A 23,832-nucleotide genomic window follows, 5' to 3' on the forward strand; every position below is an offset into this window, starting at 1 on the left:
CAAGTTCAGTTTATCACTCAATGTACAGATCTGTACCTAAACTGTAGTTAAGTGATAGTTAACTCGCGTTTCGGATGAGACTTTCTGGCCACCATGATTATATAATCAGCACTCCCGCCCGTCGACCATTAGTTAACATCCTGGTCCAAGTTTTCTTCGATTCGCCTAAAACTACAATTTGTTGTAGTAACTATGTCGCTTTTTGTGTGGGGGTAAAATCGCAATTGGTAGTAGCTACACCATGGGGATGAGCAAGCGGCTACAACATAGTACTCCTTGATGGATAGACTTGCGGGGACACATGATACCGGAAGAACGATAGCACAAAACAAAGCAGGAAATGCGCTTTCGTCATAAAAACAAACGTGAAGAGTAACCGAGTAAATAAAGCATTGTAGTTCGCTCGCCATTCGACAAAAATGGGCTGGGGAGGGGTTAAGAAAACACAGCATGCTCAACCGTTTCAATTCCAATTTCCCAATCTTAAACATGAATACCCTACAACACCTTAGATACTCTCCCATCCCCCATTGTTAATTTCGGCTTCCAGCCTTCTACTAATCACAGCAGGGATTCCATGAGACAGCCACACATCGCGGAGAAGGCGATCATACCGCTTCTGATTTAATATCAGGCGCCTATGATGTCGGAAGCCCGGATCGACTTCACCATGGATGTCCAGGTAAGGGGCGTGATGCCAGCAGCCATTCTTATTATGGAGGAAAAGGGCCATGCATTTGCGGATGTTGATGAAGAGGCCGATGTTTTTACCGCATCTATTGTTAGCAAAATAACCATTAGCATCTGGTGATAATTAACGCACTTAGAAAAGGATGAAAGTTCGATGCATGCGGGCGAGAGGAGAAGGGATAAATACATACATGGCAACATGGCGATTGCAGCCACCCAGTCTCCAATCGCCTTGACCTCGACAACAAACGGCCTGAGAGCAGAAGATGTCACCGCAAAAGAGACAAATACTTGGATCTGTGAGTTCCTTGCCAGTAGTCTTGCAACGGCGCCTCGTAGCCTCATCTAAAAGCGTGTCAAAATACTTGGGAAGTCCTACTAGCTCGAAAATCGCAGGGTGCGGAAGTGACAAGGTAGCCAGTTGTTGATGTTGCTCCTGTTGCTGTTGCTGGTCATCAGCATCTGAATCTTCGGGAAACCAGGAAATGAAATGTGAAATCCATCCAGAAACTAGTAAGGCAATAATGTTATTGTTATCTTCTCCGTCACTATTGACAAGGGAATCAAAAATGCTGTCAATGGATGGCAGATTGAGCAGCGTTGCAAGGCGATCGATCTCCGCCAAGTCATTATAATCGGAACCGGTATTTGGGAATTCGACGCCAAACCTAACATGGAGTAAAATCACCGCTTTACGGAGGAATGGGAGGGCATATTTGTCAATTAATAGCCGGAGGCTTTTAACTGTTTCGATCGAAACGTCCTCGGCGTGGTTAAGAAGATAGGAGCCGCCTTCCTCGGGCACTGAACTTTCGACCGAAGAGGCCTTGTACGTTTTTACAAGCCAATGCAACATAGCCTTGGTCAAAGATTCATGTGGACTCATTGGATCATCATTTGTAGAAGATTCTGAACCATGCTTTTCCAGAACTTCAAGGAAACCTTGTGGCCGTAAGATATAGCCCAGGAAAGTCTTGACGATCTCAGCGACATAACACAAACGGACGACGTGGAGAATGTCCAAATTCAGCACGGGAACTATACACAGAGAGCATTCAGTAAGGAAAACAAAGCTATCCTGCCGAAGTAATGGCTCGATGGACTTGTTTTCATATGCTAGGTTGGATAGGCCAGAGAGGCCTGGGTGTCCGACGAACAGCTGACACAATCGCCGTCGATGCATATCCCTAAATTCATAGACTGTTTTATTTGTTGCCGTTGTGTTTAATCCTCCGACTGCGCAGTACGAAAAAGCAGTTTCCGAAAGTACGCGAAGGTGCGTTAAGGTCAACTGCGGAATTTGAGCCAATAGGGTGGTACTGCCTTCATATCCAACACCCCGTTGCGCAATCTCTGCTGCTGTAATGGAAAGTCCCAAGGTTCTGATCAAGACGTCAGTATGGATAAGGTCGTCAGACACATTCCCTGGATACCCAAATTGAGACTGCACTCCGTTGAGGCGGATAGTTTCTCTCAATTGTTTGTAGATAGACACAAGCTCAGTGACCATGGCGTCGTTAGTTGTTGCGGGAGCAGTTATCGGTTGTGTAGGAGTCGGGCCCATCGAGATGATTTCATCTGCAGGAGGGTATAAGCCTGGCATTTGCATCCTAGTAGGCTGGGGGAAAGAAAGCAGTTCCGGGAGAGCTGGCGTTGCCAGCTGATTCACCTTGTGAGACAAGGGGTTTATAAAATTTTTAGAGACGTAATCGACAAACAAGTCCTGATACCCTGAGGAATATAGCTTATCACTCTCCATTATCAGAGCATGATTCCGGAATCTGGTCACAGAGTAGACCAGAGTTTCGTCCAAGAATTCATTGAAGGAATCTGCTGTGTTCAACGCCCCAGGGTAGGACTCTTCCTTACCCTTCCAGATGATTGGAAGGAACGCGTTTCCTAGTGCCTTGCATAGTGGGCACACGAACTCATTCAGAGGCAGCCGCTCAGGGTGGTTGCGAGCAACCTGGTGATGATGTCTTCTTTGCGCAGCGCTGTAATAATCTTCGAAGCAATGATAATGCATAATGTGTCCGCAACCAGTTGTTACCGGCCCTTCTGCTGCTTGTTTTGGACTAAAACCTTTACCCAAACCCTGCTTTTCCGTAATGACTTCCCCGCCAGTCGAATCTAGACTCCGTACCATTTTCCGATTCTCTCCAGCAACACCGAATGGGCGAATATTATCGGCGGAACGATCGAGACTAGAGGGAACTTTCAGTACTTCCCCAACGTAACTTGAGTCTGCCATATCAGTTTGCCGGAAGATCCTGCTATCAGCCATGAATGCAAATGTTCCGTATATACGTGAATCGTTGGTGTCCTCCTGGCACAAAATACATCGACCGGCTGGGTACTTCCATAACTTCTTTTCGGTTGGGCTGAGAATGCTCGGCTCTTCAGCTTCACTGATGTCATCCTCTTCACCCCAGTCAATAGAACCCTGCGCTTCCAAAAAGTTTTGCTGCTGCTGCTGGAACTGTGCCATTACTCTCGCCTGTCGGTCAAGGGCCTGCTTCTTTTTAAGCTCGAGCTCGCTCTCAGTCTTGCCAGCAGGCGACGGAGCCTCGATATTATCGTATGGGAACTTAAGAGCAATGGTCGCTGCGGCGTAGGCCTTCGGTCGCATTTGCCAAAACTTCTTCAATATATGACGAATCTTGGGTCCACACGAGGAAAATTCTGGCACCGTCGATACATTCTGAAGCAAGCCGATAATGCTTATCTCCGCAGTCCTAGTAAACTTGGTCCTGCACAGAGCGTGATAGACGAATGACTGCGTCGAGTCAGATCGCTCCGCTAAATTTTCATGAGTGTCATCTTCAAATGCGTGATCTTCAAGGGTAGCTAAGAGTATCGTGTGAAGAACCAGGTGCAAGAGCGTCTCGATCCTCGTGGTAGTAATGGATTTGGTAACGGTCTTGGCTGTTAAACAATAGTCTAGGCAATGGTGAATAACTTGAGCGAACAATGGTGTTTGAGTGAAGTTAGAAAGCCCAACATATGCTCCCGACCGGATCACGCGAAGCTTCGGCTCGAATACAATTGAAGCAGCATCTTTGCCTGTCTTCTTCGCCATCCACTGTTTGTATAAGTTTTCAGCCTCTTCTCTCTGGTTCTTAGTATAGTGTGTGCAGTATGGATCCACTAGATCGAGATAATCAGGCTTCAGCTCAAAAGTGCCTGTATCATTCATGCCTTCTGGTGGGCGGAACGTAGCGACCTCTGCCAGCACTTCCTGGAAATTACCCGATTCTCCAGACTTATCATTCATCCGAATGGTCAGGTCAGTATACGACAGCGGCTTGAAACATAGAGCATGCGCAATGTCTCGAGCCATAATACTGTTTTGGGTACTATCTTCATCGTTCATGCATGACAGCGATGTTCGATCTGTGACTAAAACAATCATTAAATGGACCATCTCTTCCAGAATATCCACATGTTTGGCGTCTTCATAACCAGGCCTTGTCACATAGTTACCCCGCATCCAATCGCCAACACCGAAGCGGTCAATCAAACTCGCAAGGAACCTGCTAGGGTCACAGACGACAAAGGCTGTTTGCAGCAAAAAGATATCTCGATAGAAGGCCATTTCACGAGTGGTTACTGCACGATATTGGCTCATTTGGTGTCGAAGACTGAGTCCATTTCTCACCCACATTCCAGCTTTCATTTGCGCCAGCCATGCACATACCCTCAGGGGGTAGTCAAACATGGTGAGTAAAATATCATCCGGGCTCAGGTATGGGTGAGGCGAATTGGCTAGCCGCTGGGATCTAACCATCTCCGCCGCGCGAATTAGTACATCTCTCATTTTCTCAGGAGACATAGCCCGTCCATATTCCAGCAACCAGGACAGTGTATAATGGAGCGCATGGTGGAAACTAATCGAACCACGGTCCACCGCAAATTCGACAATTCGATGGTGGGTAACCTTTTGGAAAGCATCCTTCTCGAATTCCACGAATGGAACAGACTTGAAGCGAACGAAATCAAGAATCTCAGCGTGGACGAAGCGAAGTCGCTCCAGCCCCAGTGAGTTAATCATGGTTGAGTAGGCAGTGGTGGCTATCGCGTCAACGAGGTTGTCAGCATCTTCTTCAGACTCGATTGTGCGGAACGCCTCGCAGAACAGACGACACAATCGATTAATTTCACGCATCAGAATAGATGCCCCAATCCAGCCTTCAGTCTCGTATTCAACGTGGGCCTCGACTGCGCGAACATTAGGGCAAATTCCCTGGGGAAGTTTAACAAGATCCAGGAATTGCATTAGATACTGCCTCTCGCTACGGATACGACGCTTAACATGCTCTGATAGAAGGAGATAGCGCAAATCAAGGAAGAAATGGTATAATCGTCTGTTAGTTACCGAGCCAGTGTCTATTGAGAGAGTCGCGTTAGGGTGAACATCGTGGGGCTCCCCAACCTGGCGTGTCGTAAGGAAAGTATAAAGAATAGCCATAATATTCGTCAGGAAGTTCCCCCGTTCGACGACTTCTTCTGTTATAGAAGGCGTTGTTAATAACTGTAGAGAGAGGTTAATGATAGAATGGTCCGGTTCCCTATCCGCGATCAAATACAGCTGGGCAAGAGCGGTATATAAAGCAGAGAATCGCAAACCAAGGATCCGTTTGAACTGTGGAACGTTAACGACGGTGCCTAGACACATTTCCCGAACGTCTGTCCTGGTTTTCTTCCATAGCCTCAAGTCGAACAAAATAATCCAATCGAGTCTTGTCCGCTTCCGCAAGTCTTCATAGGGTGTAAGGTCCTCATTATCATAAAATCGCTGAGGCTTCACCACCCAGTAAGAGGGGGCTTCTGCAGAAGGTTGGAATCTCGCACCAGGCGTTTTGGGGATATCGATTTTCCCAGACGCAAAGGAACCCGCAGGGCCCTCACTGTCAGGGCCAGTAGGCACAATTAGAGTAGCAATGTCTTGGTTATCACCCTGTCGCGGGTCCTGTGATGGCGGGGGTGGAGGAAGTGGTGAAGGATATGCAACAAGAGTAGCCTCCTCGATTTCCAAATCATTGTCTGGCATTTCAACGTCCGCGTCAATAGTGTTTGCCCTTGCTTCCATAGTCTCTACATCTTGTTCCAGAGTAAGCCGAATGGTATCGACTTCGTCCATATCCTCATCCTCCTCATCCTCATTTCCATTTTCATCATCCTCCCCCTCCCCCATTGCTTGGCCTTCTTCCACTTCGCCATCATCGTTGGGATTTATATCGTCGGGCGCTGCCGCAACTTCTATAAATGGTCCTTCGGGACCGATTGAAACCCGCACGGAGTAATCTCTCGACCGATCCTCTTCCTCATTATCATAGATGCCGCTTTTCCCAATGTCGGCATTTGATGCCCTACTTCCAAGTCTCCAGGGTTGAATCATCTGATCGCACACAGTCTGCCTGAGAAGGTCATTGTCATCTCCTATAGAACAGGAGGCAATATCAGAAAGCCACTCAATAATGGTCCCACACATTTGTTCTCGGTACGTATCTCTTGCCGACCTCACTGTAACCGTAACCCTGATCTGCTCTATGATCTTCGACACCACCAGTAGATTCTCCAAATCCTTCGAGTATTTCACCACACTCCTCCCAATCTCGTGGGTCTCGTTGGCCTTCTCTACCCCGAACCGTGACGCCTCTCGACAGGCGCGTACCACTTGATTTGCGACCTCGGTAACAGTATGCTTCTCATCATTCCAGAGGACAAGCGCGAACTCAGGTTCTTCTTGAACGGGGTCACTCCCACCGTACCATTCCGCCAATAGCCTCGACGCTGCCTCGTCCTCTCTGATACCAGCTTCAGTCTTTGGAAGCCTCAACTGTTCTGGTGAACATGAGATAACATCGCAGAAATAGTCATAAGCCCTGCTAATCGTCGTGGTAATACTCTCTACCAGATCAACAGGCGTCTGCGCAGCATGTGACGACGACGAAGACTTCCCTTTCCCTTCAGTATCCCGCGGCGTCGCAGTATGTATAGCACAGAGAACAGGGATTTTAAACGCCTCCTCATCGCCACAGTCACAGCACCCATTATACCCACTGGATAGCGAAATAGAATACTTGTGACCCGTATGATCTGAAGAATCGAAACAGCGGGTACAAAGCGCGCAAGTATCATCGGTAGAGCAGGTCATACAATGGTATGAAGCTTCGCCGTTTTTGAAAATGTGCCCGCACCGCTTTCCCCGAGCTGATTCCGTGTACTCCGCACCTTCAACTGCACCCTGAGCTTCCGACAACTTCCATTCGCTCTCTGAAAAGCCGTTGGGGAATAGTAGGCGAAGGTATTCTTCGTTGTAACCAGTCATACAGTGGAAGAGGAGCTCGAGGAGGTCCTGGCGGGCTTCCTTGGTATAGCGGTAGCCATGTCGGGATGGATGCTCGAGTAGAGCCTGGCCGAGTCTCCGCTCAAGATTCGATAACATGATACAGGTATGCGTTGATTTTATCTAACATTCGTTCAGATCATTTGTTCCCGTTTGTCCCGTGTCTCGTATTATATAGTTACGAGCCCGTGGATTTCGATGTGAGATTGAGTTGGTGGTGGGGGGCGAAGGACTTCGAGGGAACGTTTGGGAGGGATGAAGAAAATGGGACAAAGTTTGAAAATGAATTCAAAAATGTCAACTTGATGAAGAGTGGATGCAGAGAACTATGATGTGATGTGATGGGAGTTGGAGTAAAGTGGTTGTAATGTTTTATGTCAAGTCATGGCGGCTCCCAGCGTTGTTGGTTGTAAACAGCTTCCCCGCCGATATGATGCCTGATATCATCACTGACTTAAGGCTGCTGGACTAAGGAAACAGCCACGCCTCAACATAACACCGCCCGCGTTTATTCACTTTACTTTACTTCCGTGTCAAGGCGCTATTATTATTGAATTAACCAAATCGCTACGGAGCTTGCCCGAAGGAGAGATATATCCTTGTTAAATCCGGATAGACGACAACTATAACGCCACCCGCATATTCACTCCAGATGCCGCCATATTCTTCGCTGCTTGAATCATCAAGCATATTGACCCGATTTTTTCCAGAAACAGATATGAATTTTTTGCATAATTCCACAATATCTAACTTGTACATATACAATTCTATCCCACTTCAAAACACCACGCTTCTTTCAAGCGCCGCACACGCAACGCTTTTATATCAACATTTTCCATCTGGCCCGTTTTATTCTTCATCCTCAGCCTTCTGGATGTACTGGTGTCGGATATCCTTCCATTGTCTCTGTGCACGGGTGCGCCAAAGTTAGTCAACCAAGGCCTTAAAACCAACTCAAAACGAAGACGAAGCGACCTTGTATACATACCCCCTTGTTCAGAGAATCAAATATCCGGTTGCTGATAGAGTCGAATGCCCTATAGTTTTAATAGCCAAGAAAAAAAATTCGTTCAGTTCAGTTCCATCCAATATCCATAAAATATATATGTATGTAGTCATATGGCTATCACGTACATCTCGAACGCGAAGGCTCCGATGAATATCGAACTCAGGAACGTAGTATTCCGTCGGAAGAGGGAGCTACGTAAGAGCGGAAGGTTAGACCTTTATTTATCTCCAAAATGGCATGTTCTACGGATGCGGGGAGACTTACTTGTATATCATTCCAGTAATCTGTGGAAATGTTGGGTGTCAACGTTAGCACGACCGTTACAGTCCAGAAAATTCACAAAATGGGAGCAGGACTGTAGCTCGCGGGATTGGGAGGTCACATACTCCTGCCATGGCGAGAGATGTACGGGAATTGAACGGGGAAATGGTGATGCGGCCCGCAATTGCGTCGAAGGATAGTTATGCAACAGTTGTTTCGCAGGAAGGATGAAGGAAAGGTGAGAAACAGCGTCGGGAATCAGGCAGGCGGTGATTGGCCCAGTCGAGGTTCCGCCTTGGATTCTGCCAACTCAGAAAAGGAACACTGCCTAATGATTCCTTTTTTGCTGCACTCCATCCATCCGCAACAACACTGCGCTGGCAGGGTAAGCCTGCTGTTTACTCTCTCCGCTCGTGAGCGTTGAGCGCGTATGCCTCTCTAATATAATTACTCCCGTGCGAACTCTTATCCTGCCCCCTCTGCTTGACGCCCACCCAGAGAACACACTAGGATTTGTCCAACCGTGGAGACAAAACACAATATACATCTTGCCCACCATGCCCCCAAAATCAGAATTGGAACCCATCTCCTCCTCAGGGATAACAGTCAACGCTTTAACCGGCGAACGCCACATTCCCGCCTCGACACGCGCTGACGGCTCCCAGCGCCGCGAAATTAAAATCCGGCCCGGCTACCGGCCACCGGAGGACATACAGGTGTACAAAAACCGTACAGCTGAGGCGTGGAAAAATCGCGGCAAGGGCGGCATTCCTGGTGCAGAAGGTCTAGGAGAGGAATCCGCTCGTTCTGCGGCAGCTACAGCTGCAAGCAATAAGAATGCGAAGAAGCGGGAGGCGAAGCGGAGGGCGAAAGCTGTGGAGGGTGAGAATGATTTGTCTACTACCTCTGGAAAGGTAGAAGGAGGTGCCCCAGGGAAAGCAAAGGAGAAAGAGAACTGGAGGGAAAGGAAGGAAGAAGAAAACCCTGGTGCTGATGCAGATGTCGCTCATGATGCGGAAGTCGAGAAAGAGAAGAAGCTGCGCAATTTGCGCAAGAAGCTGAGGCAGGCAAGGGAGCTAAGGGAGAGGAAAGACAATGGTGAAAATCTGCTTCCAGAGCAGTTTGAGAAGGTTATCAAGATTCAGGAGTTAGTGAGACAGCTGGATGCCTTGGGGTTTGATTCAGAGGGCGAGAGGAAGAAGACGAGTGCGGATTCTGCAGATCATAACCCCTGAGAAATGGAGGTGGGACAGGAATATCGTGGTCGCCAAAACTAAGATACTCTTGTGCACTGATTTCTTTCTAATCTCTGTTTTTAGAAGTATGGTATATGATGGATTTACTTCGGGACGACATCCAAACAGTGGTGCGGGGGAAAATAAAAGGAGGGCGGTTTTGTGACAAGCATTATTATATCATACGAAGTAGCGCACTCCAACGGAGTGACAGAAGCCTCATGCGATGGTTATGTGGACTGAGTTGCGGCCCCCATCAAGAGGCCAACTACATCAACACCACCATAACCGGCTTGAACGTTGGCGTGACGATTTGGGAAGGGTTTTGATCGCGTGCTGAAGCAATGTCCAATTTGGGAGTGGGGTACGATGAGACAGACAGTTTGGTGGCTAGGTGATATGAGTGAAGCCTTGTCGTTCAAGGTCCTTCATCGCACAAACGAAATTATGGTTTCGATGTCAATAAACAAGCTCAAGGTCAATGGTGCAGATGGGACATGGCAAACAATCCGGATACGATCAAGACCACGATATCTCAACGACCTATACTCGATGAACGTTTTGCACGACGGGACAGGGTATATTGAAAAATTCCTTCTTTCTATATTTCTATTTTAATACATATTACATATGTGGTAATCCCTCTCAAAAACAACCCTACATGTTCATTCACTCCCGCCCTTCCTGCACCCTCGAACCACCAAACCTTCGCTTAAAGTTTTCCGGTGTATATCTCTCCAATCCCGTAACGCCCTCTTGCCCCTCCAGTGTCGCCGCTGCCACAATCCTCCCAGCCCGTATCGAGTCATTGACCCCAACCCCCGTATACCATGCCCCAGCAACCTTCAATCTCCCCTCAAACCGGCGCTCCAGGGCATCATGCAGCCGTTCCATCTGCGTCACCTGCCCAACTGTCGGCTGCGGAATCGCATCCCGTTGCAACCGCGCTCTGGCAACGACAGGCTCATCAGCAATGCGCAGATGTCGCGCGAGCACCGATTTGGCCATGGCGATTGCGTTTTCCTCATCCGGCAGGTCTGAGAGGAGCCAGTCATCCCACCAGTGTCCGCCCAGGATTACGGTAAGTTTGGTACCCTCAGCTGTGTCCTGGCCGGCGCTACTATCTGAGGCAAAGATGACGCCGAGGGCGCGCTCGGGATTGAGATCAATGGGGACGGAGCGGGGAATTAGGTAACCGAAACCGCGGTGTGGGATTAGATTTGGATTTTTGTAGTAGAGATTGACGACCATGACGGTGACGGCGTAGTCATTCTCATTAAGGAGGTCAGTTACGGATGTTGGGGCTGGGTCTGCTTCTGAGGCGAGGAGTTGCTGGGCGAGGGCTGTGGAAGACGTCGTAGATATTACGTAGTCATAGTTGGAAGAGGTGCCATCGTCAAGGGTAACCTATAATAGTGGAATACAGTGAGCAAGTAATGAAGAAAAGTCATATATTGCTTCTGACGTACTGTCATAGACGCTGAATCTCCCCCCTTGGAGATGGATTTAATATCAGCACCAGTCTTGATTTCCACATTAGATGCACCTCTTAGCGACGACTCTAATGCTGTAGCGAGCTGGCCCATGCCCCGCCGGAGAGTTAAAACGTTATTACCCGTCGCAAACCGGCGTATCTCTTTATATTTCTCCTTCTCAACCAACCGACGAGCCATGGCAATATCATACGGCATAAAGATTTTCTGTTGATTGAATTGGTCCATCAACTCCGTCGCAAAGCCTCGTTCAGAGAGCTCGAACTCGTCCCAGGCTATGCGCAAAATCGACCGCGCGCTGAGTTTGTACAGATCACCAGCATAAATGCCGTGGAAAAATGCGGAAGCAACAACATCTGCCACATTCGGACCAAAACGACGCTTCATAAAATCGCCGATGGACTCGTCAGATATCGATCGGTCACGGACCGGCCTTCTAGGCTCGAGAATCACTTCCAGAGCAAGTTTCCAGAGTAGGGGCTCTGAAAATAGTTGCATGACATTCATGAGGATGTTCCCTAGAACGCCAGCACCGGGATATGGTCCCGGCAAACGCACAAGGTGGTCTGGATAGTAAATATATCGGTTACGTGCAGCCGGGGAATCAGTCTCGGTTGGCAGAATATCACCTTTGAGGCCTAGATCGAATAACTGAAATGCTCACGCGATAACATACACATTAGCTTCAGGAGTATAGCGACTTGGATATAACTCGGAATGGGTAGCTCTCCCTAGCTATCTTACCAGTTCCAGCGTGGACAAGCTACCTCCCAATCCCGCCCGTAGGGTTCTCGGTCCGTATTCAAACAGCACTTCCCCGCCGTCGACATTGATTATTTCCGATTGCAACCAACCGCCAAGTTTCGGGGCCTTCTCGTAGAGCGTAACGCGGGCATCTTGGTCTTGAGAGAGACGGAATGCAGTTGAGAGGCCAGTAACACCTGCCCCTATGACTGCAATGTTTTTGTGATGTGTGCTCGGATTGGAGGTGAAACGGCGAAAGCAAAACGGAGGGGCGTGAGCTGTGATTAATCGTCTAGACCAGGTCAATGGCTGTATTCCACCACAAGAATGCGTCCATAGCTCGTCTATGGTGCGATACGAGCACCGTGGACGCATTGCAATGAGGTAGTGGAATTGGTTTGTGTCGGGTGGGTTGAAGTTGGCGGTTTGGGAAGCTCGTAGGCGGTGCTCTTGACCCTTGGAACCAAACTAAATTTTAAGCATGTTCGAGGCTTCTGTTCAACACTGCAACTTGAAGGTATTTTGTTCGAGATGATCCCAACTCTCAACACTGCATGTACAGTACATCTATCGCAGAATCTGATATATCAAACCATCCCGGAACAGATATCCAACCAAGAACTTAAATGGCAAATGAATGCGCATGGAACAGACAAGTTGGGGCAGAGTAAAAGCTCAAAGAGAAAAGGATTAAAATTCCATCGTTTCACGGTATCTAATCATTCGACAAGCTCCACAGCTCTCCTTTTTATATGAATCCATCAATTTCAGCATAAGCCTGAAGCAAAGGGAATTGTCGACATCTGCTGAGCCTTGTGTGGGTTTCTTAACTATCAGCCAGCGACGGTAGGTTGTTATGGGGTGAAGCTTCCATGTTAAGAAAAACCCATATCCGAAAATGAAAATAAGAGAAACAGTAAATAAGAAGAATAATCATACATAATCTTAAACGTCTCATAAAAAATCTCCAATAATATGTTGACGCCATTTTCAGCCATTTATAATCCCCTTGTTTGATGCTAGATACAGAAAAAAGAACAAAAATAGATATAAACACAAACCTCAACAGCAACTCCCCTTATCCAAACGCCAATCATCTCAGGCATGACCCACTTTGAAACTTGAAAAGCACAGCAAGGTTTAATACATGGTTGAGAGAAGGAAAACCCCGGGCAAAGAAGAAACAAGATTCTCAAATGTGGGCTGTCTTTAATCAACATCCCAGCCAGCCGTAGTGACCAGGGGTGCGGGTTAGGGTTGTGCGATAAGCAGCTCGTGATGAATGAGTAAAATAAACTCATGAAAAGTATATGAGAAAGGAAAAGAAAAAGATATATCAAGTCACAATCTCGTGCCCCTTCGCTTCGTCCGCGTCGGCAGATGGATCAGCCACGGTAGTCTCGGGTTTAATAAGTTCCTCCTGCCCATCCTCATCTGCCACGAATCGTCGTTCACTAACATGCTCCTTCTTCTCCCCATCTCCAGCCCTCCACACCTTATCCGCAAACACACCACGTTGGCCCTCAGCATGCTTAAACGGGCACATCCTGTTAAGACACGGTTTGAATTTGCATGGGATTTGCAGATGCGTGTACTTGCAAGACGGCACTGTGCAGTCCGCGCCATTTCTGCACATCGGCATACTCGGATGCTTGAATGTGCAGTTCGGGTTTGTGCAGTGTGGGAAAAATCGGCAAAGTTCTTCGGATTGGTGTTCGACCTTTTGGGCGGGGGAAGGGTGTCGGGCAGCGCATTTCCGATTCTTGCACGCTGCTCCGAAAGGGCATTCATCATTCACGTCGACGACCATGCCTTCAGGGGCAGCGGGAGATTGATGCGCGTAGGGGCAGTCTTTCCGTGTGCATTTCAGGTTAAATCGACAAACAGTGTGTGGGCTTGGTTCTGCGGATTGAGTTTCGTGGGCCGCATCAACGTCCATGGAAGAATCTGGGGCATTATGTGATGTGTTCATGTCCACGTCCGCATTTGCGCTTGGTGCATGGAATTTCGAAGAGTGGCCGTTTGTGTGTTCCTGTGGACCCAAGTGCTGGTTCCGGTGCGGGTTGATCTCAGCGCGATCAAAAAGGGAGCGCCCTTGTTGGCCCGGAGGCGGGCCATTTTGAAATGCGGGGTTAATCGCTGGTGGAACCATGCCGGGTATAATCTGAGCCATCATTCGAGCTTGCTCTTCCAGCATAGCCATCATCTGCATTTGTTGCTGTGGACTCAACGACACCATTCCTGGCACTGCATTTGGCATCGGACCACCACCCATTCCCATTCCCATCCCCATCCCCATTCCTGCTCCCATGCCCATACCCATTGGTCCGGATAGGCCCCCTGGAAGCATACGTCCGTTTCTCCCCGGAAATGCTCTCGGGCCTTTTGGGGGATCTCTGGAATGGCTGTTGATTCGTTCTGAACCTTGGTGGCTGCGTACCCGGTGTAGAACTGAGTCATTCTGGCGGTCCATGGTCTTATTTATTTGCCTCATAATCCTGCCTCGTCCACCTTGCTGCTGTTGTTTGAGGTTTCGCGCAGCTTTGGGGCCGGTAGGACTGTCCAAATTCATATTAATTAGCTGCAGAAGAAAATTAAACTAGCCATGAGATAAAGGGATGTTGGCTTACATATTACCATCCTGTCCCTCGTTGGTGACATCTCCACTCATTTCAGAATCTCTAAAATCCCCTGTCCCAGCCGGTAAAGATGAGCTGTTCTGCTGCTCTGAAATAGAAGGAATGACTTGCGACTGTTTCTGTTGCTCTGTCTCCGCCGAAACACCATTGATCTTGTTATTCAGTTCATGAACCTTTTCAAATAGCCATTTTGCAAAATCAGCAGCTTCTGTATCTTCCGGACCCAGACTTAGAAGGTCGTTTGCAAGCTCTGTAGCAATTTGATCCTGGGTTTTCCCGTTGACAAGCATAAGAATGACGTATTCCGCCAGAGCGGAGTCATCGCCCCCGCCTGTGCTCCAACCAACGTCCACTAACTTTGGCTGCACGGCCTCGTTAAGGGCCTCCGCAAGGGGAGTTCCAAGTTTAATGGACACCGACATGGTCGCGGGAGCGCCTGACTTCTAATGAGGACTGAAGGATGTGGCGAAAGCTGCGGAGCCGAGGTATGCCTGTTAAATGCTAGTAGCAAAGGAGCGGCGGAGAAGTACCGGTCAAAATAAACGACGGGGAGGTGATATCTAAAAATGAAATGGACTGGTCGTGTGAAGGCCGCAGCATCGATAAGGTAGGGAGTGGGAGGAACAGCAGCAAACGACAAATTTACTCGTTGAACGAAAGATTAGTTATGAAAGGTAACGGCTGAAGTCGAGACTTGCCTCATTAGGACATGCTACGGCGCAACAGAGAAGCCACAAACGTCACAGGCCGGAACGCTGAGTCAGACCTGAGTCAGCGCCAGATCTTGGTTGACTGCCTAACTTGGTTAAAGTAACTCGTAAGGTACACATTCAATAGTCATAGTCATGTATATCATAGCCCTCGTGAAAATCAAACATTGAATATATATATTAGAAGCATCTATTAAATTATAAGTTTTACATTCCCCATATTAATATGTGGTTGAAATCTGAAAATCGTTATTTTTTAGAATTTGTTTGGGAAAGGTCTGGCGTTCAGTCCCGCATGGAGGAACGACGATAGGAACTATGGGATGCTGAGAACTCTGTTGATAGTAACAACTTCTCTGTGCACATCAACTCGCATATTTTCTCGGGCCATTGCCCCATTAGTTGACTCTAATCCTATCCCAACATATCCTAATTCCTCCGTTGTTGAGTTACATTCTTGCTATCCAACGTTTGCCCCACTCCTCCCCTCTCTGTAAGTGTTGCTCCAAACTTGGAGATGGTAAACAGAATGTGATATATTCACTTCATGGATTTTACTTGGAACACTTCCAAGTGAGGCTGTGACGACTTGGACGGGAAATGCTAGTAACTTGCGTTTATCGTCAGTTCGAATTGACCCTCCCACGTCGTTCTTTTCAAATACTGCCATCTGTGATCTGCATGTTTTCGCCTTCCTTTCGTACTACTACTACAAACCATCTTACCCTTTGATATCGCGATTTCTCTCACAATGCTGACCTCTATTGTGACCTTGCTCACCTTCGTTTCTTTTTCGCTGGCTGTCTGGCCTCAGCTGCAGGAGTTCAAGTTTGGCAACACAACTGTGTGGCTCGCGTCCTCTGCGGAATTCTCCTACCAGCCCAGTGATGCAGACAACGCCACCGAAGCAAGGGATTATTTCTCTACATATGTGGATTTGGCGGTGTTAGATTTCTTCCAGACGCCCTGGTTGAGGAAGGACAAGACTCCAGAGAAACGAATTCCAAGTGTTGCCAAAATAGTACAAAAGGCTATCAAGCGCACCGGGAAGGAAATATATCGCACCAAATTCGTGCCATGGAAATTCCATCCCCGGAACAGCTCCTATGAGCCCGCTTTGAATCGACCGGATGCAGTTATCCGCCAAGTTATAATCAAGCAAATGTCTGCAAACCAGTCGCAGAGGGAGGTCCGAGACTACATCCACGAAGATGAGAGCTACACCATTGAAATACTTGCTACCGGTGAAGCGACGATTTCGACCAATTCCGCCATCGGAACTATCCGTGCACTTCAAACCTTTAAGCAGCTCTTCTACGCGCATTCTTCGGGGTCGGGGGTGTATACCCCATACGCACCAATTTCCATATCGGACGCCCCTAAATGGGGTCACCGTGGCCTGAACCTCGATATATCCAGAAACGCGTACACGCCCGAGGATATCAAACGTACAATTGATGCAATGGCTTCCGCGAAAATGAACCGTCTTCATATCCATGCTACGGACTCCCAGTCTTGGCCTTTGGACATCCCCTCGATGCCTGAATTGGCTGCCAAGGGCGCCTACCATCCCAGTCTGATATTGACCTCTTCCAAGCTGTCTGATATCCAAATGTATGGCCTTGAACGGGGTGTTTCAGTATTCCTCGAAATCGATATGCCAGGCCACACGGGCTCCATTGGATACGCGTTTCCCGAGCTGGTTTCCGCATTCCTCGCTGACGAGTGGGAGAAGTATGCACTCCAACCTCCCAGCGGGCAAATCAAGTTAAATTCGTCAGACGTGGATAAATTCCTTGACGAGTTGATGGCAGACCTGCTCCCTCGAGTCTCGCCATTTACCCGCTATTTCCATACGGGGGGCGATGAATTCAATCTTAACACATATCTTCTCGAAGAGGCAATCGGATCCAGCAAGGAAGAAGTCCTCCGTCCTTTACTTCAAGCTGTTGTCACTCGGCTGCACACCGCCATCCGCAAAGCAGGACTCACACCTATTGTCTGGGAAGAGCTCGTGGCAGACTGGGACCTATCACTCTCCCCTTCCCCAACTGAGAAAACCGAAATAATCGTGCAAGCATGGCGCAACTCTACTGCTGTTAAATATCTATTAGACCGAGGATACCGCACGATCTTCGGCTCTGGTGACGCCTGGTACCTCGATTGCGGGCAAGGCACCTACGTAAACCCTAAACGCAGCTCGACCGCAATCAAAGAACCCTTCCTCGACTGGTGTAGCCCGAAGAAAAACTGGAAGCACATGTACATGTACAATCCGCTGGAAGGGATTTCAGAGGATCTGCACCATTTGCTTGAAGGCGGCGAGACGCACATGTGGTCGGAGAATGTTGACCCAGTTGCCCTGGACATGATGGTCTGGCCGCGGGCAGCTGCGGCAGCTGAGGTACTCTGGAGTGGACCGCGGACCGCAAATCAGATTCAGGATGCTTCGTATCGCTTGAGTGAATGGCGTGAGCGAGCTGTGGTCGATTTGGGTGTTGGAGCGAGCTTGGCGCAGATGACGTATTGTCTCATGAGGGAGGGCAGCTGCGAGTTGTAAACCCTTGGTTCCAGGGCAGGTTTGGGTGGGATGGATGGATTTCTCTCATCGGTTTTCACTTATGCCGTTAGAATAATGTAGCGTTTGAAGATGCCACTATTAACTGATTGTGGGTGGGGTGAATTATCGTTTGGAACCCCGAATAATAATAGAATAACAAACGTAGCAGTTTTCGCTCTCGAAACCAAATAATGCGTTAAAAAAAGGTCAAGAAGCAGGGGGCGAAACAAAAAGAAAATACCCACAAACACATGTTCATACCCATCATTCCCACCCTTATCCCACCAAAATTACTCCGGATACCAACAAACTCCCAATCCCCAAGACAAGAAAGAATCTTCACCCGACACCGAGGTTCACGCAAGTAGACCCAGCCATGCGCATCACGGCATTTTGGCGCAAAGCAAAGCCCACAAATGCGCCCCAGATACCACTGACCAGTTCGACACTAGCCAATTGCCACATGGTAATCGAGGATTTTTGCGAGGAAGGTAGGGCCAGGATAAGTGGATGCGAAGAAGCAAAGGGGATGAGTGCGAGAGGGAAATAGTAGAAGTGCTGCCGTCCGATGGTTCAATGTGGTTTCATCAAGATGAGTGATCCGAATACACAGTCCGTTCTGTCAGGAGCATCTTCTACTGATTGTAACGTACAGTGATGTGCATTGATATCCAAGGTCCCGGCATGATGTGAGAAAATTCATTAAATACTGTGCCGTTCAATTCCCGTCACCGGTCGTTATTCCTCTCCTATGCACATTCAAATTGTGTACTCTGTTTGATGCGTACTAGTAAGAACGGCTGCTGAGCTTTTCCAAGGGGTAAACCATTGCGCGAAAAGTTTCCAATATTTAAAGTGGAATCATCGAACGTAAGGTAATCAAGACAAGCACGTTTCATGTTCAAAAAATGGCGGTATAACTTGAGACGAAAGCACGAAGATCCAGGCCAATGTTGAACCCTGTCAAGGTGCATTTCGCACTTCAGCCATAAGAAACAAAATTGAAGCTAGAAGCTGGTAAGTAAAAATAAAAACAAATCCAACTTCCACATCCATCCCCTTTTTGCATTCAGCGTGTGTAGGGTCTTAAGCTGGTCAGTTGATATATGAAAGATTCACAAGCAAAGAAAAATTCGAAGTGCTGAAAAACGGGCAGGAAAAGCAGCACAAGTAGCCGCGAAAAGGGTCACGCATGTTATGCTTGACATACAACATCAATGAAAGCCGCACTTTCAAAAGGGTCGCCCTTGAGCCTATGACCATGAACGAAATGGAATACGAGTCGTACGTATGGCCACTAGCCCCCGACCCTAAATGGAGCCGTTGATCCGTGTCTGAACTGGAGAAGCGTCTTGGAAGTTGGGGAGAAGCCCAGAAGAAAAGGAACATTTAAATACATGGCCGACCTCGCTTCGTCGGTACCATGAATAATTTGACGGCAGCCAACTTACCAAGCACAGCAGTGGATATCTGAACTGATAATGCCCCGGTGAAGCCGAGTGTCCATTCTGGAGCTGCAGTCGGCGCACCCTGTGCTTTTCCCCGCCGTTGGACATCATGATGTCAGCTTTCTCCCATCCGCTCTTCTTATTTATTTTAGTATCACGATGTTGCCGCTTGTAAACCGTCTTCTCTCTCCTTTGGGCTTCCGTGGATCTATGTAAATTAGGCATATCGACTCCGGGGTTCGGCCTTCTGGTATACGGCCAGCCCACTAGCTGATACTATTCGAGAGACTTCATCCGTCACGCCTCCGGCACCGCCGCCATGGTGCAGAGTGCCATCCGCAATCATCAAGGCCAGCGTTTCCATGAAGAATGGAAGGAGTTCTTGGGCGACAGCATCTTCGCAACAAACGGCGAGCTGTGGTCGAGATCGCGCCACCTGATCCGGCCCATGTTTGCGAGAGACCGAATTGTCGATACGGAGAATTTCGAGAAGCACATCCAGAAACTCATTCCTCATCTAGAAAAGAATAATGAGAAGCCTGGGGAGGAAACGATTGTCGATGTCGCAGCCCTGTTCTTCTGCTTTACTCTCAGTGCTGCCACAGACTACCTCCTCGGTCAAATTGTTGACAGTTTGGATGACCCGAAAACCATTGTCGCGGAGTCATTCCAATATGTTCTCCATCACCAGTCTAATTTTGTTTAGAGCTGGGTAAGTGGGAACACACCTTGCACTCCCCATCAACGCCCGATAAAAAAGTGTAGACAATTGGTCTAGTGGGTTAGCTAACACCAATGTTTCCCTCTTTGCAGACCTATCAGCCCCCTATTGTCCAGCAAGGGATTCCGCCTAAACCTCAAGAAAATGGACGATTTCATGCAACCATTGATCGATGAGGTCCTCCCTCTCAGCTCCGAAGAGCTCGACAAGAAACTTTCCAAAAGCACACATTCCTCCACGCCCTCGCCCACTTCACCAAGGATCGCAAAGTAATCCACGACCAGCTCGTCGCCGTCCTTCCCGCGGGCCGCGACACCGCTGCCACCCTCTGCTTCTGTCTCTTCGAGCTCTCGCACAACCCAACGGTAGTCGCCCCGCTCCACACAGAATTCCTCGACCGCCTCGGCACCAGCCGCAAAACCAGTTGCTCGGACCTCAAGGAGATGAAATACCTGACGGCTGTGCTCAACGAGGCATTGCGCCACTGCCCTGTCGTGCCACTCAATGTCTGCCACGCGCTAACAGACACCACCCTGCCACGCAGCGGTGGACCCGACGGCCACTCGTCCATCGGCATCCCTAACAATACGCGCATCTTCTACTCGACGACGAACATGCAGCGGCGGCGTGACCTATATGACTCCCCACCACCGGCCCCAGGCAACGCAGGTAGCGATGAGAAGCGGCCCATCCCCTATTTCGACCCCCTCTCCTGGATACCGGAACGCTGGACGGCTGGCTGGCAACCGAGGCCGTGACATTTCATCCCGTTCAATGGCGGTCCGCGCATCTGTCTGGGACAACCGTTTGCCATGTTGGAGATGTCGCGGATCTTGCAGAATTTCAATGAGATTATTGCCGATGGAGCCTGCAGGGCCCGCGGGTCAAGACCCGCCGTTCAAGTTTGACGTGACGCTGAGTCCTGGCGAGGAGCTGAATATGGTGTTTGTGGAAGCGGGGCAAGAAACTGGTTAGGGAAAGAGGATATTTGTGAAATGTAATATTCGATATCTGATGTTCTCACACCCCCATATTCTTTCTTGAATGTAACTTGCAAAGGCGAGATTAAAGAGAATGAGTAACACCCCATGTGTTTATTGATAGTTACCTTCATTTGTATTATACGATCTCTCCATGCAATTTAGATTGTTCATACGCTCATCATCCATCTTCATGCAGAGAAGAATGTGACATGTAGATTCAACCTTCAATCACCAATGTGTTGAAAAACAGAGGGGGGAAAGTCATATTCAAAAGGGGCGCAATTAAACTTTAGGTGCGATGCTCTAAATTAGCCCCAAATCAGTCAGGTACGAGCACATGCAAGGATCTTTGACTACCAGCGGGACCTCAAATCGAACATTGCAAAGGCGAGAATCCAATCGTGCTTAAAATAACGAAAAAAAGACCCGTCATTGGTCAATGCATCTCTAACCATGTGGCTGTGGATATATCCCCTGGATCATTGAAGTACCATTGGGATTGTATTTAACGACCAGCGCATTGTGCCGCCCACCACAGCACTTGGAGATCATCGTTTGTCGTTGTCGGTTTGATACGAGCAGGTACGCTGCTGTAGATCAGAAAGGGAACTTGCAAAGTGCTGCGACGGGCGAGGGATCATCTTGCCCAGAAATTGTCAGCCTTGGGCCAATGGTGGGTATCAGCCTTGTACTGTTGATTGGATCATGCCAGCTCCTTGGCGACCAATTGTGGCTGAACTTTCGACCCCCAAGGCCATTGATGACCGGGGTGCAGAAGGAGGGGTTTCTCTTGAGCAGCTCAGGTTGCGACCAGTGAGCAATAAAGTGTGATGACTTGAGGGAAGGGTTGGAAATGGATTGGGCGCATTTTGCGGGCTTGAGAGAACAATGGATATATCTCAGGTATTCCTGCTATATCCCCACTGAGGGGAAGCTATTTCAGCCCCCTGATCTCTTGCTCTTCGATATCCCGTTCTTCTTTGCCTTCTTCATAAATCGTCGTTAGTTCCTTTTCTTCGGTGATATCTGCCTGCGGTGCTGTCATTGGATTTTGATTTTTTCGGCCCACATCTTCGTCTTTCAGATACGAAAACCGAGATACCCCTCTATCTGCCCAGTTATTATTGCGATAACAGATCATAACACATCCCCCTTGTTTTGTCGCAGGAAGGTTAAAGATGGATCCAGCGCATCAGCAACAACAGAACCCGCCTGTAGGTGTGTAGTAATTCCATTGCTGTTTTGTCTCAATATGATTCATCAGACAAAAGGTCTTTTCGTGCCCCAGAAGCAAAACATACCCAAATTTATGTACCGCCTGTCACCATATAATTCACTCACTTACCCTTCTCCTATAACACCCGCTCAGCGGCTCCTCATCAGCAGCAACCGCAGCAACAGCCGCCGGTGCCGCAGCCTGGCTATGGTTACCCACCTTACGGCCAACCCCCTCCTCCAGGGGCTCCAGGACAATATCCCCCAGCGCCACAAGGTCAAGCACCTCCTCAGGGGCAATATCCTCCACAAGGATATTATATGCCGCCAGGCCAATACCCTCCTCAGGCGGCCTACTACCCCCCTCCAGTACAATATCCCGCTGGAGCACCAGGCCAGGTGCCACCTCCTGCAGGCCAACCGCAGCCATACCCTGCCCCTCAGCAGCAGCCATATGGCGCTCTTCCAACAGGCCAGTACCCCCATCAACCAGCTGCCGGTCAATATCCTCCCGCCGTAGGAAGCAACCCACAGCCGGCCGGCTACCGTGCACCGGTGGGAACTCAAAACACCAATCTCCCCTCCCTAGGCTATGATGCGTCCCACATCGCAACCGGCGACATGAGCGAAGAAGCGCGCAAGATCAAAAAGGCATTCGGCAGCTTCAACACAGACGAAGCCAAACTAATCCAGGTCCTCTCCAAGCCCGACGCGGCGCACATGGCGCTCCTGCGCAAAACATACCGGCACGACATCGGTAAGAACCTCGAGGACACCATCGCGGAGAAAGTAAAGCGAGACTTCGGTGAAACCCTCCTCGCCCTCGTACGCGGGCCCCTGAAGAACGACATAATATACCTCCACAACGCCCTGCAGGCCACCCCAGCCCTAGCCGGCACAGGGCCCACCCCGACGTCCCCGGCCATCCTCATCAACGACGTCCTCCTCCGCCGGTCCAACGCAGACATCACCGCCATAAAAGCCGCCTTCAAAGAAACCTACAAAAGCGACCTGAGCACCCGGCTCGCCAACTGCCCCGCCATCAGCGGGCCGCACCACACCCTCTTCGTCCAGGTCCTCAAAGCCCAGCGCACGGACGATGAGTCCCGGCCCCTCGACCACGCGCTCGTCGAAGCCGACGCGACCAAACTGGACTCCGCGCCCAAGAACATCGACCCGGGCTGTGCACACGAGACCGAGCTCGTCCACCTGCTCGCGAGCCGCAGCGACGCACACCTCCGCGCCGTCGCAGCGGCCCTCGCCGCGACCCGCCCAGCCTTCCGCGACGGGACTCTCACGCTCGAGAAGAAGGTGAAGGCCATCTGGGCGCGGGCGGACCGGAAGGGCCTGCGCCACAGTGCGCTGCATATTGTGCGCGGGGCGCTGGATGGGCAGGGGCTGGAGGCGCGGTTGTTGCGCAAGTGCATGAAGGGGCTCGGGACGCGGGATTCGTTGTTGATTGCGCGGGTGGTGAGGTTGCATTGGCAGCGTGAGAGGGGGAGGGTGGCGGAGGTGAAGGCGGCATATCGGCGGCTGTATGAGAAGAGACTTGTGGATGTTGTGGAGAAGGAGACGGGTGGGGATTATGAGAAGTTGTTGGTTGCGTTGTTGGATGGGTGATGATGATACCAGAACGGGGAGCCGCATCCCTCCAGTCATCAGCGATGAAGAAGCTCTTTTGGTTATGAATAAATAGTATCATTTACGGCCCTCCATTTTCACAATTTTTAACTAGTCTCACTGCAATCAATTGATGTTATTATTATTATGATTAT

The 23,832-nt window shown here is 49.3% G+C and overlaps 8 protein-coding genes across 8 annotated transcripts; 4 read left to right on the forward strand and 4 right to left on the reverse strand.

Moving 5' to 3' along the window:
- Nucleotides 1–139: 139 nt before the first annotated feature.
- HCBG_06088 (E3 ubiquitin-protein ligase ubr11) lies at nt 140–7,138 on the reverse strand (the record flags this gene model as incomplete). Its single annotated transcript, XM_045433137.1, has 2 exons — nt 140–776; nt 882–7,138. 2 exons carry the CDS (start codon nt 7,136–7,138, stop codon nt 509–511), a joined length of 6,525 nt encoding a protein of 2,174 aa, XP_045286305.1.
- A 453-nt stretch (nt 7,139–7,591) lies between these two features.
- Nucleotides 7,592–8,529, reverse strand: HCBG_06089 (uncharacterized protein; the record flags this gene model as incomplete). Its single annotated transcript, XM_045433138.1, has 5 exons — nt 7,592–7,945; nt 8,028–8,076; nt 8,174–8,239; nt 8,313–8,332; nt 8,435–8,529. 5 exons carry the CDS (start codon nt 8,441–8,443, stop codon nt 7,889–7,891), a joined length of 201 nt encoding a protein of 66 aa, XP_045286306.1.
- A 337-nt stretch (nt 8,530–8,866) lies between these two features.
- HCBG_06090 (uncharacterized protein) lies at nt 8,867–9,544 on the forward strand (the record flags this gene model as incomplete). Its single annotated transcript, XM_045433139.1, has 1 exon — nt 8,867–9,544. One exon carries the CDS (start codon nt 8,867–8,869, stop codon nt 9,542–9,544), a length of 678 nt encoding a protein of 225 aa, XP_045286307.1.
- A 669-nt stretch (nt 9,545–10,213) lies between these two features.
- On the reverse strand, nt 10,214–12,156 carry HCBG_06091 (protoporphyrinogen oxidase; the record flags this gene model as incomplete). The annotated part of the gene is made up of 3 exons (XM_045433140.1): nt 10,214–10,951; nt 11,014–11,688; nt 11,782–12,156. 3 exons carry the CDS (start codon nt 12,154–12,156, stop codon nt 10,214–10,216), a joined length of 1,788 nt encoding a protein of 595 aa, XP_045286308.1.
- Nucleotides 12,157–12,739: 583 nt separating this feature from the next.
- On the reverse strand, nt 12,740–14,842 carry HCBG_06092 (nuclear polyadenylated RNA-binding protein NAB2; the record flags this gene model as incomplete). The annotated part of the gene is made up of 2 exons (XM_045433141.1): nt 12,740–14,339; nt 14,412–14,842. 2 exons carry the CDS (start codon nt 14,840–14,842, stop codon nt 13,118–13,120), a joined length of 1,653 nt encoding a protein of 550 aa, XP_045286309.1.
- Nucleotides 14,843–15,881: 1,039 nt separating this feature from the next.
- HCBG_06093 (N-acetyl-beta-glucosaminidase) lies at nt 15,882–17,876 on the forward strand (the record flags this gene model as incomplete). The annotated part of the gene is made up of 1 exon (XM_045433142.1): nt 15,882–17,876. The coding sequence occupies one exon, from the start codon at nt 15,882–15,884 to the stop codon at nt 17,688–17,690; it is 1,809 nt and encodes a 602-aa protein (XP_045286310.1).
- Nucleotides 17,877–19,457: 1,581 nt separating this feature from the next.
- HCBG_06094 (cytochrome P450 alkane hydroxylase) lies at nt 19,458–20,960 on the forward strand (the record flags this gene model as incomplete). The annotated part of the gene is made up of 3 exons (XM_045433143.1): nt 19,458–19,828; nt 19,952–20,036; nt 20,084–20,960. 3 exons carry the CDS (start codon nt 19,458–19,460, stop codon nt 20,615–20,617), a joined length of 990 nt encoding a protein of 329 aa, XP_045286311.1.
- A 1,060-nt stretch (nt 20,961–22,020) lies between these two features.
- On the forward strand, nt 22,021–23,677 carry HCBG_06095 (annexin; the record flags this gene model as incomplete). Its single annotated transcript, XM_045433144.1, has 2 exons — nt 22,021–22,060; nt 22,212–23,677. The coding sequence occupies 2 exons, from the start codon at nt 22,021–22,023 to the stop codon at nt 23,675–23,677; spliced, it is 1,506 nt and encodes a 501-aa protein (XP_045286312.1).
- Nucleotides 23,678–23,832: the final 155 nt, after the last annotated feature.

The sequence above is a fragment of the Histoplasma capsulatum genome (genome assembly GCF_000150115.1).
Source record: "Histoplasma capsulatum G186AR genomic scaffold supercont2.8, whole genome shotgun sequence".
NCBI lineage: Eukaryota > Fungi > Ascomycota > Eurotiomycetes > Onygenales > Ajellomycetaceae > Histoplasma > Histoplasma capsulatum.